Genomic DNA, 12,375 nt, shown 5'->3' with positions numbered 1-12,375 from the left:
CTACCTGATTTCATATTTTTTCTATATATCAAAACAAGAAATATCATTGTTGACCTACCCCTTTTGCCAGCAAACTGAAATTAATCACTTTATGTATTATTAAAAAGTGATTTTCCTTTGCCACTTCAATTTCAAATTTTTGAATTTCAAACTTTGAGTATCATCAGAGCGACAAAAAATTTAGAGGTTTAGAGACAGAAAACAAAAATTGACCTAACCCCTTTTGACAAACAAGTTCTTCAGATTAGTTTGGTTGCAAAAGGGATTATGTCTACTCCAAGAAAATCATTTTTTTATTCTCCATATTGCTATATTCTTATGCGAAACTGAATTTTAAAGATACTTTACCATGAGAACATAAAATTGGGTATGAAAGAAATCTACTCGTCTTCATATTTTTTTAGATATTCTTTTCCAAAATAATTCTGTGTAGACCTAACCCCTTTTGAACCAAACTAAAAGGGACCTCACACCTTTTGAAAAAAATGATTTTTTTCTTTGCCATGTCAGCTCACTTTTTAATGGCAATTTCAACTTTTCTTTGGTATCATCTTATATAGCTACTAAAAATCTAAACATTGAGACATAAAAATCGAATTTGATGAAAAATTGACCTAACCCTTTTGCAAGTGGGCTCTTCATCGCTGTGATGACCAGGAGGTATTCCTTGCAGAAATGTAAATTTTGATTTGGGCCAAAGTAAGGCATGACTGCAATGAATGAATCCAGACGTCAATCCAGATGTCATAATCCTACAATGGTTGCATTAAAATCCATTTCAAAACATCTTTTCAGTAATTTAATTTAGGAAATATGTTTCCTACCTCATGTAGGATTATGGAATCACTGGCATCTGGATTTATTCATTGCAGCTATTTTTGGCGCAAATCAAACATCACATCACTGCAAAGAATACTTCCTGGTCATTTCAGCTGCAAAAAAGCGTTAATATATACCACATTAATATGGTGTCAAATTATTTGGGGGACATACTCTTTTAGGCCATGATATAATTATGATGACATAATTTTTCTTTAATTTTGGGATTTCATCATCTTTTCATGGCGATTGCAGTTTAGGGCTTTGTGTTTCTGGTTGGTCTCTCTTTGGAATCTGACTGTATAATTGCGTTTGAAGGTCCATGCAAATCAAGATACGAGTTCTTCCAAACCAGTACACCGTCATAAAAAAAACATTGCCAGGACCCTGCAGACCCAATGTTGCTATTTGTTTTTAAGGATTTGATTTAAATATGATGGAACATATTTTTTCTCGTGGAAAATAAAATCATATTTCGGTACATTTTATTCGAATCTGATATTGGGGAACCAATCTCAAATTTCATTCATGATTCAACAGAAAGTGATTCATATAAATCCTTTTAAAAATGAAACAAATTGTAGAAACTTTGAATATGCAACCCAGTCATTTTCTATCGACATGTTGAAGATTTCGATCCCTGTTGCGCTCTTCGCGGCCTAGATTAGGATTAGAGTTAGACAAGTATGTCAATGATTATATACTAAATATCTACCTTAGCTGAAAAAAAAATATCTTCCAATAAAAAAATGCACTGCGTGCCCATGCTTGGTATTTTTTTAATCGACTCACCATTTGGCCTTTTTACACCTTTTCTGCTGTCATCCAAAATAAATAGAATAGAGCGTCGAGTCTTGGCTGTGTTTTCCCTTCTTGCCGCTGTCCTTATTTCTCAAGTGTAGGAAAGGAGACCCTACAAATATTAGTTACTGAAACCATGCACACTCCAAATCATCAGGTACACAATTTATGCTGTCGACTGTATCCGTGGTTATTACCTGTTGATAATTTTTAACTCATGAAAAAACAAATCGCTAACTTTGTATTGAATTCGAATGGAGAACTGAGGCTAGAGAACATTTGACGTTTTTGCAAGTCAGTAAACAGTCTGCAAAAGAGCAGAAAACGTGGTAAGCAATAATCAAGGATTTGACACGCTAGATATCTCTATGAAAGAAAGCTACCTGAGTACTTATTTCGATTGTGTTTAATACGCACTGTCACCCGATCAACGACAAGAATAATCCTTTGTGGACATATCCACGTAGGATTATTCTATTGTTACTGGGGGTGTTGAGCATTGTCACAGCACCCCTGTGGAGCCGTTATATGTGCAAACGCCGGGATATGTTCAAAATTTCGCCGGGATTTGTGCAAACAACGGAATTTGTGCGAACGCCACGCCGGGAAATGTGCAAATCTATCCAAATTTATTAACGGCATCTGTGCAAACGTGACGACGGTATATTTGCAAATGAGCAATTTTCACTGGAAAAATGCAAACCTCCGGGATATGTGCAAATCACTGCATTTATCCATATAAAGGCTATTTCTCATGAAATGTTTCATAAAATTACTGTTAAAAATGAGAAACATGTCTACATAAGGGAAAAGCTACAGTGATATCGGCAATGAAACGCTTTTCAGAGAGGGGGGGGGGGGGGGGGGGGGGGAGGGGGGGGGGGGGGGGCACCAACCTCAAATTGAAGACCCACTATCGTTAGGAATAACATGGATGTAGAGTGTAGTCTTTAATGCTCCAGACCCGGTCATTTAATAATTTGAAGATCCTTCTGAACTAAGACCCTGTACTAAAGCATACATAAGGAGCATAGCCATTCAAAAATTATTTTAAAAATGCAACACCTCACCGTTTACCAAATTAAGACCTTGTAGAAATGAATATAGAATGTAGTCTTTACCCTGGACCTTCTTATATCAATAACAAAAGAAAAATTAATACCTCACAGTCTAATTTTTATGGAATAAGTTGTTGTTGTTTTAGCTTATACGACGCGTGTCATTCAGAAGCGAATATTTGCGCCAAAAAAAAAATCCACATCCACCGAGCCGGATTCGAACCAGCGACATAAGGTTAACAGTTGTCAATCATCTACGGTCCTCCGCTCTAACAACTGAGCTATCGGTGCTTACTGGGTTTAAAGTTTAAAGTGTAGTCTTTACTCCAGACCGGGTGATTAAAACAAATTATTTTAGCCCTGTTACAACCGATAATGTCGCAGCAACGCATAATTTCGCAGATTGCGACATGCCAAGAGCGTCCGACGCATAATGTCGCAGTGAACGCATAATGTCGTAGTTCTTCTATCGCATAATGTCGCAGCAAATTGTCAACGCATAATGTCACATGTCGCAACGCATAATGTCACAGCGGTATTTTCTTCAGGACTCGAGCTACAGATAAGATATAAAATCTGCGACATTATGCGTTGGTGCGACATTATCGGTTGTAACAAGCCCTGCCATCTTCCACTACCATGACTACTAAGACTCTGTTATAAAGAACGTGTATATAACGTATTCTCAATTCTCCAGACCCGTTTATTTAAACAAATTTTCAAGACCCCACAGTCTCATTCCTGTGAAAAAAGATGGATATAAAGCGTTGTCTTTTCTCCAGACCTTTGATTAAAAAACATTCAGAATTAAGACCCAAGACTAAGACTCTGTTATAAAGCAAGGGTACATATCGCAGTCTTTACTCCGGACCCGTTTAAAAAATATGTTATAATCTTCAAAAAACAAGAACCTGTAAGAAAGCATAGATATAAGAGCACAGTCTTTACCCCAGACGCTGTTATTAAATAAAAAATTAGGAGATCTTCAATTTGACGACCCCATCGTCTCTTCTCTGTGGGAAAAATGGATATAGAGTGTAGTCTTTACTCCAAACCTGGTGATAAAAAAACCCTAAATACTAAGACCCAATCATCTTCCAAACTAATAGCATATAACAAAGGACTTCTTCTTCTTCTTTCCTTGGTTGGCAACCAGTCAGGAATGACTATTTTTGCCACAGCTTTTGTTCATTTTCAGTAGCTTATATATTTTTTTTTCCATTCCTTTTTTCCTTCTCTCTCTAATTCTTTTTTCCTCCTTTTCTTTTCTGTTATTTTCTTTGTCTTTTTTTCTCTTTTTCTTTTCTTTTTCATGTTATTTTTTTTCTTTTCTTTTTGTCTTCTCTTTTCTTTTTTTTCTCTTTCTTTTTTTTCTTTTCTTTCTTTTTCTTTCTTCTGTTTTCTTTGCTTTTCTTCTTATATTTCTTCCTTTTTTTTTCTTTTTATAAATTCTTTTTCTTTTCTCTTTTTTTCCTTTTTATTTCTTTTTTGTTTCCCTTCCTTTTTAAAAAAAATAATTTATTTTTCTTTTGATTGCGTTCTGATTCTTGCAACACGTTTGACTTTCTTCTGCTACAGTAAGCTGCAACAGAAAAAGCAAAAGTAAACTGGATTTGTGGCCTGATAAAACTCCAGGTTTCGGGAAACCGAAACTAAAGTATAGGATGAAAGTGCAAAGTGCAAAAAACAAACAAAACAAAACAAAAAAAATTAAAATAGAACTAAACAAACCAACAAATTAACAACGAAAATTCTCTCTTCATCCTTATCTCCTTTCTGTCCCCCCCTGGCGAATCGCCAAATTAAAAGAAAAAATATCGGATAATCAGCCAAGGGTAAGAAAGAAGGAGAAAAGTCTCTTTCTTCCTCCTTATTCAGACTTTGTATAATCGTTTCGTTCTGAGAACGAAACGGACCAGTGCAGATTTGGTTTCTACTTTAGTACTCTTTAAGAGATCCATTATTTTTTGGGAGGTTGAAATATTTGTTTCTGTAAGTAGCATGGCCTTCTCACGGGTACCTATAGCATAGCCTTTACTCCATACCCATTTACTAAAAAAAATACATTGTACACCCACTGTATAATTACGCTGTATACCCATGGGCTAAACTACAGGGACTTACTATTGAAGATGACGGGATTGAAGTTTCAAAGATTCTTGATTTTTTTTTTCAAATGACTGGGTCTGGAGAAAATAATAACTCTATATCCATATGCTTGATTACATGACAATGGTTTATAGAAGATGGTGAGGTCTAAGTTTTATAACATATTTCTCTTTTAAACCACCGGGTTTTGAGTAAATACTACGCTTGGCTAGTCCAGGTATTGCGCTTGTTAAGAAGAATATATGGCCAAGACTGAGTATCAAAAAGTAGACTAATAACCTTCATCTTGTATGGTCTGGAAAAGGAGATATTTTTTTACAATATCTATTAATTCATTTTCATTGGTTGGATGAAAATTAATAGACTGGCTACACTGTTCATATAAATAAAAGGAAAAATCTTTTGAGCCTGAATCAGACCTAAATTCTCTTGAAGATTCATAGATATTTAACCCGTTGCCAACGGGAGCCGGCTATATACGGTTCCCTAAAACTCATTCATGTACGGGAGCCGTATATAGTCGGTTCCCCAAAGGCTATTACTCGCATCCATTTGCAGGCTTTAAAATACAATTTCATACTATGTTTCTGCCTTTTCTGTGTTATAATTACAATGTCCATTAATTAAACTACACATTCCAGAAAGTCATACGTTTTTACCTTTTGTTTCTATAGTTTATAAAGCATTATAAAACGAGTTATGCTTCGATGAGAGTCCAATATTGGCGTACAGTGGGCATTGCCGCGATGAAAGCTTGATTTCAATGATTTTCAGTTTCGCAGAACCACGTATATACCGTAATCAATAAAAGTGAGGGAAAATAATGGGAGCAGCGAAATGCAACCCAAAACGCACGCAGAGCTGCGTGCGTGCGCTGATATGATCAACGATAGATCGAAAACGATCGATACTATATTAGATTGCTTGTGAGGTTTCAAAATGGCGCCGTTGATAAAATATAGGAAGAAGAAAATCATGGTTTCAGTTTATAACACATCGATTTTTGTTTTCTTCTTTCATTTAGGTGCATTATTTTGCCTCTTGAAAATGGCTGTCATAATATTCAACTTCATGAACTGATCAAGCTAGATCAAACTAGAAGAGAGTACACGACTTTAAGTTGATATAATCCTAAACAAAAAGTGTATACAGCTGGCTATTGAGAATATCTCGGATCGTACATACACTCTACTTTGTTCTAACGAAACGGATGGGGTAATTGATGGAGGCATGGCCCCCTTTCCTTTGAAAATGACAAAAGGGCATCCAGCGAAGATCAATAAAGTTGCCACTTACTAACAATGTAAAAGAGTGACTTGAAAGGGAAGGATGTACGGATGAATTCACCCTTTGTCAGTTTGGTTTAACACCAAAGAGTGATAAAGGCCGTGACATAGGCATAATCATGCTAATGAAGACTAATTATGTGTTATTTACGATGTACAAAGTATATGAAGCATGTATTATCCTTATAATCTCATATGAATTTTCGAAAAATCAAAGGTTTCCCCAATTGATTTTATTCTGATTGAGCATGTTATCGTGGTTTGGTTTGACCTGCATATAAAAAATGTGATGCGATAGGAATCCAGAGCATGGAGTAAATATGCATTCCATGGATATATCATTCGAGAAGATAGAGGGAATGAAAAGCAGAATATATCAAAAATAAAATATTTATGTTTATGTCTGCAAACAGGCCTATAATGCTTTTCACGGAACAAATGATGTAAGCCGGGTAATAAATAAGTAGAGCGCCTTGATCACAATGTTTAGTGGATATTATATGAATTATTAATCATTATCACCATGCGGCTCGTTTAATTTTTTTTTAATTGCTTGTTAGAAGGGTGCGAGAAAAACGGCATAAAGCAAATTGTGATTCCATAAACGTCCATTCGGTTATTTGTTTCATTTTTGGCCGTACTCCATAGAATATAACAGACGCTCAAGTTTAATAAAGATAAATATGAGATATAGCAATCAGTACATGAATTAATTATAAAAGACAACTAATTAATTAATTAGAGATAATATATATCAGTCAATATGAGCTGGAATATGATATTTAGGCAGGCGAGAATGGCCTTTCTATGTAACTCTTTTTAAGCACGCTCTTCCTCTTACAGTTTTCCAATTAACTCGTTATATTTGTATTTTCATCGAAGCTCTCATGGATTGGCTACAAGGAAAAAGGAAGGGGAGAAATAAAACATAAAAATTATTTTGATACATCGAAATTCTGCAAAGGTGAACTTACCGGGTGAGAAATTATATACACTTACGACATTTTCGAATTTTACTTTGGCAATGCAGGTTATTATTTTCAGAGTCCTTTTTCATCTTTCATCTCATTTCGGTGTGACGAGTCACATATAACGATCGGATAATAAAATAATAATGATAATAATATTGATAATAATAACAACAATGATTAAGATTATGAATTTAATAATGATAAGACAAAGAAAAAGATAAAATAAAAAAAAAAGCAGACGAAACAGAAAAAAGATGAAGGGAGAAGATAATGGTGATCATGGGGGATGGGTGGGCTAACTTAAATAATTGGATGATAAATGATAAATAATCTTTATAATAATAATCGTATACCACCTTGCAAATTTTTGGATTGGTAAGAACTGCTCCCTATCGAGAATATTATGATTTCTTGTTCAGAAAGTATTACTTTTGTTCATGTTTTGGCGGACATACTTTTAAAAAGAAATATCATATTCTTTTTTTTTCATTTTGCAAGAAGAGAAAAACAGAGAGAGAACAAAATAAAGCAAAATAGGATGATGGGAGTAAAAGAATAATGAGACTAGGTAAGAGAAGATAAGACGACGAAGAAAAGAAAACGAAAAAGAAGAAGCACAAGCAAAAGCAAAGAATAAATAGAAAGGAAAAAGAAAGAGAAAACTTAGGAGATGGAGGAGGTGTAGGATTACACAATTATCAGTGAAGAGGAAGAAGGAGGAGAAAAAAAGGAAAAGGGAGCATTGTAAAAAAGAAAAAGGAAAAAAAAGAGGATTTCATTTGCAAGAGGAAACAAAGCAAGACTATATCAAGGGAGAAGGGGGGGGGGGGTCTATAAATAGGAAGTACAAGAACAAAAAGATGAGACAGAGATCGAACAGAAGATGAAAGGATATGAGGATGATAAGATAAGAAGAATATCGAAAAAAGAAGAAGAATATGAGAAGAAAAGAAATGAGAATAATAATTTTGATGATAATAAGAAGATCGAAAAAGAAGAAAAGGAAGAAGAAAGGAAGGGAGAATGATAATATTATGATAATAGTAATATCGAAAAAGAAGAAGTCCAAGAAGAACTTCAAAACCCACATCACAAACAATACATTCTCAAAGAAGTCACTCTGTGCGGACATATTTATAGCACTTGAGCGAGGTGAGCTCTGAACTCCGTGCAGCCAAAACAGGAAATGAACTACGCATGCGCGAAAACTATCGATCGATCAATTTACTCATCGATCAATTCACTCATAAAGAATTGTCACCGTCACAAAAACAAGCAATAATTGCAATTATACATAAGGAAGGTAAAGATCCGATGTTTATTAGCAATTATAGACCAATTTCCTTGCTGAATGTTGATTATAAAATCCTAACCAAAATACTTTCGAAAAGAATTAAGACCATTTTGGATAATATTGTGTCTGGCGACCAAGTAGGTTACTTAAATAATAGGAATATTGGCGATGCTGTAAGAATAATAAACGATATGATTTTTCACACAAATTTTAATAAACCAGGATACTTAGTTACAATCGATTTGAAAAGGCGTTCGACTCAATTTCACATTCCTTCCTCGAAAGGGTGCTTTTTGGGCCGATTTTTAGTAAATGGGTTAACGTTCTTTACAAAAACTCGCTGAGTTGTGTCTTTAATGGGGGGAAATCGACCGGTTATTTTGCAATCGAGAGGGGGCTAAGACAAGGGGATCCCCTCTCCCCTTACCTTTTTATACTTTGTATAGAATGTTTAACGCACTGTATTCGTAATGATAATCAAGTAAAGGGTATTCGATTTGGTGAAACGGAAATTAAACAAATACTCTATGCTGATGATATGACTATATTCGTAGAAGACTTAGATTCAGTATATAGATTAGAATTAATTCTTGAAAAATTTAGGAAGACATCTGGACTTAGGATGAACAAAAATAAAACGTTTATTTTGCCTCTAGGACCCTCTGTTAGCCTTACTCACCCTTTCCCTTTTGGGAGACAAGTTGATATGGTTAAAATTCTAGGTATTGTCTTTTCATTAAATCCTGACGTTGCTGAAGAAATGAATTATAAAGAAATATTAAGCAAAATTAAAAAGTTATTAAATTGGTGGAAACAAAGAAATCTAACTTTGTTTGAAAAGATTCATCTGCTTAAAACTTATGCATTTTCTAAATTGATTTATGTAAGTTCTTTAACGCCTATGCCGGAATGGGCTTTTAAAGAAATTGAAAAAATTTGTTTCGACTTTTTATGGCGAGGAAAAGATAACATTAAAAGAAACACATTGTATCTGGAATATAAAGGGGGGAATAAAAATGCTTAATTTTAAACTCTTTGTAATGGTACAGAGAGTGATGTGGGTCAAAAGACTGGTAAACGGTGATCAGAAAGTGAAATGGAAAAAATATTTCAAATTTCTGCTAAGACCATTAGGTGGTAATTTAATATTTTACTGTGATTTTACACCTGACATGATCAATTAAAAAAATCCAAAGTACTACCGGGAAACGTAATAAAAAGTATTTGGTTTGATATAACTGTGTTCATCAAAAAGGACATAAGTAATAAAAGAAATGATTTTTTTTTCAATAACAGGTATATTAAAAATGCAGGAAAAGCGTATTTTCATGAAAATGTTTTTAATGAAAAACACATACAAATTACACCATATTGTAAATGAACATGGTGATCTTAAATCAAATACTTACTTTAGATCTATGGGTTTAAATGACGACGAAATAGTAACAATTAATGAAATATTTGCACATGTTCCTGTGGAATGGAAAGACGAATTAAAAAATAATACCTTAGTTGATGGTTTGAAGATTGAATTTTTTTCTCTAAAAATGTTTTCCAGTTTGAGTCAGTTTGTTCAAAACAGCTGTATAGATCCTGTATAAGCAAAATTGCCGACACTCCTGTCAGTTTTTACAATCTCGAATCATCATATAACATGTCTGAAAAAGAAATCGAGAAAGTATTTCATCGTCCAAGATTTTGCATACTAGATAATAAGCTAAGAGAGTTTCAATATAAATTATTATACAATAAAACTTTGTTAACCACCATTTATATAGGTTTCGATTTACATCGAGTAATAAAAGTTCTTTTTGTGGTAAAGATGAAGAAACTTATAGACATATTTTTTATGAATGTGAAATGGTTAAAGTATTATGGAGATTGTGTAGCAATATATTAAAATTTCCGATTCTTAAAAGCTTACAGTGGAAGGATATCCATGTTGGATTAGACGAGACAACAGAAAATAGACAATTATTAATCATATCATTTTACTTATCAAATTTTTAATATATCACGGATGGGGAATCATAAACTACCAACTGCTGAAGAGATTCAAGTAAAGCTTTTTAAAAGTAAAGAAGAAGAAAAGAAAATTGCTATAGAGCGAAAAACATTAACACAGCATTATAAAAAGTAGGAACACCTAAAAAACAATTAAGAAGGATGAGAGAGGGATGGTTTTGCCCGGTTTCCACACGTGCGGGGTTGGCTGGTCTGTCTGTCACTGTAGACTGTCCTCTTTTTATTACTTTGCTTGTACTTACTTCTTTCCTTTCTTTCTTTTCTTTTTCTTTTTTTTCTTTTCTTTTTTTTTCTCTCTTTATTTTCCTTCCTTCTGCTTTTCTTAATTTGTTTTTGTATTTTTTTGTTTTGTTGTTGTACTGTCTAATTGTTTTCTGTCTCTTCTGCGTGTGTCTGTGGGGGGGGGGGGGGGGGTGGTGCACTCGAACCCTTTTCCATTTTTGTTATTGTAAATTTCATTCAGTTTAATCAATGTTGAGAAATAAATTTTCTACTATTGTATGATTTTGTGAATTTATATTGGTTATAAGTGGTTAATTTTGTTACTGAATTTATCCATTGTATATGATTATGTTAATACCATGAGTATTTGCACTATGATTTGTATTGAACTGAATGATTAATAAATACTATTACAAAACAAAAAAAAATCGTGGATCGCACACACGCTTTTGTAATCAACGATCCAGCTCGCACGCACGGAACAATGGAGCTGTTCGAACTTGACATGGTCGGCTGATCAATCTCGTTTGGGGTGTTAGAACCTATTCTACTTTGCCGTCGCGAACGGGATAAGTGAAGTATGAATTAAATTCTTCTGCAATAAATTCATTATTTTTAATTTTGGTTCCATTTATAATAAAATATGAAGGATAATTGTTTTTATTTTTGTTTTGTTTATTTAGTAGGTCATTTATTATTTGCCATACCCTTGTAATACTTTTCCTGATAATTTCGAGTAAATGAGCATAGTACCCCTTCCTTCCTTTTCTTAAAATTGCAGTTAGAATATTTCTATCCCTTTTATATCTCGCTTCTATGTGAATATTGGAGGAATTATGAATAAAATTCTTATATACATGATCTTTTTTATGTATACATTTCAATAATGATCTTGTTAACCACGGTTTACAAGGAGTATTCTTTCTTTTGATTCTTCTACAAATAAAATTCTTATCATATAGTTGTTTGAATTTAAGACAAAAAATATTATAAGCATCGTCTGTAGTTGACTTTGATAAGAGTTCGCTCTAGTCAGTGACCAACAAATCATTCTTGAATTCATTTATGGTAGTATCATTTATTTTCCTTGAGTAAGCATCAGTATTTTTTAGTAGTGGAGTGGTTAATATTGCTGTATTTTTTGTCATTGACAGATAAAAGAAATACCGGTAAGTGATCACTTACATCACTGTAAAATATACCTGATTTAAATGTATCAAACCTGGTATTCGTGAAAATATCAATTAACGTGACAGAAAATTTTGATATTCTAGTCGGTTTGTCAATCACTGGCTGAAATGAATTACTATATACAATATTGTCAAAATCATTTATACATTTTAACGATTGTTGCAAAAAGTTAATATTCATATCTCCCATAATATAAACTTCTTTATTTTCTTTTTGAACTTTCTCTAGATACATGTTAAAAGATTCATTAAACTTATATATGGCTTGTTTTGGATCTCTATAAATAATGCCGATAATAATGTCCTTTTTCTTTGTATGCTTAATCTCAATAAAAAGTGATTCACAAAGATTTACAGGCATACTTATATCTGATCGAATACAGACATTGATACAATTTTTTTATAAAGAAACCAACTCCTCCACCTCTACTTTTCATTCTATGAACATGATAAAAAGAATATTCATCAGTGTCAAATAAAAGAGCAGTACCAGCATGGATCCAAGTTTCCGTAATACCAATCACAGAAAAGTTGATCTTTAATTGATGTAAAAATAGGTTTATGGTATCTATATTTTTTGCATTGAAGTGAATCATACTG

The 12,375-nt window shown here is 33.4% G+C and overlaps 1 protein-coding gene across 3 annotated transcripts in view; it reads right to left on the bottom strand.

Annotated features, from left to right (window-relative positions):
• Positions 1 to 2,039, bottom strand: part of LOC121424331 — a 65,368-nt gene extending 63,329 nt beyond the window's left edge. For all 3 annotated transcript variants that reach the window (XM_041619970.1, XM_041619971.1, XM_041619972.1), the window contains exon 1: positions 1,612 to 2,039. In XM_041619970.1, the coding sequence (XP_041475904.1) occupies positions 1,612 to 1,614 (3 nt within the window). In that variant the 5' untranslated portion in view covers positions 1,615 to 2,039. The remainder of the gene's footprint in view (positions 1 to 1,611) is intronic.
• Between the last annotated feature and the right edge of the window lie 10,336 nt (positions 2,040 to 12,375).

The sequence above is a fragment of the Lytechinus variegatus genome, chromosome 11 (assembly GCF_018143015.1).
Source record: "Lytechinus variegatus isolate NC3 chromosome 11, Lvar_3.0, whole genome shotgun sequence".
Classification (NCBI taxonomy): domain Eukaryota; kingdom Metazoa; phylum Echinodermata; class Echinoidea; order Temnopleuroida; family Toxopneustidae; genus Lytechinus; species Lytechinus variegatus.
This window is presented reverse-complemented; position numbering and strand designations above follow the sequence as displayed.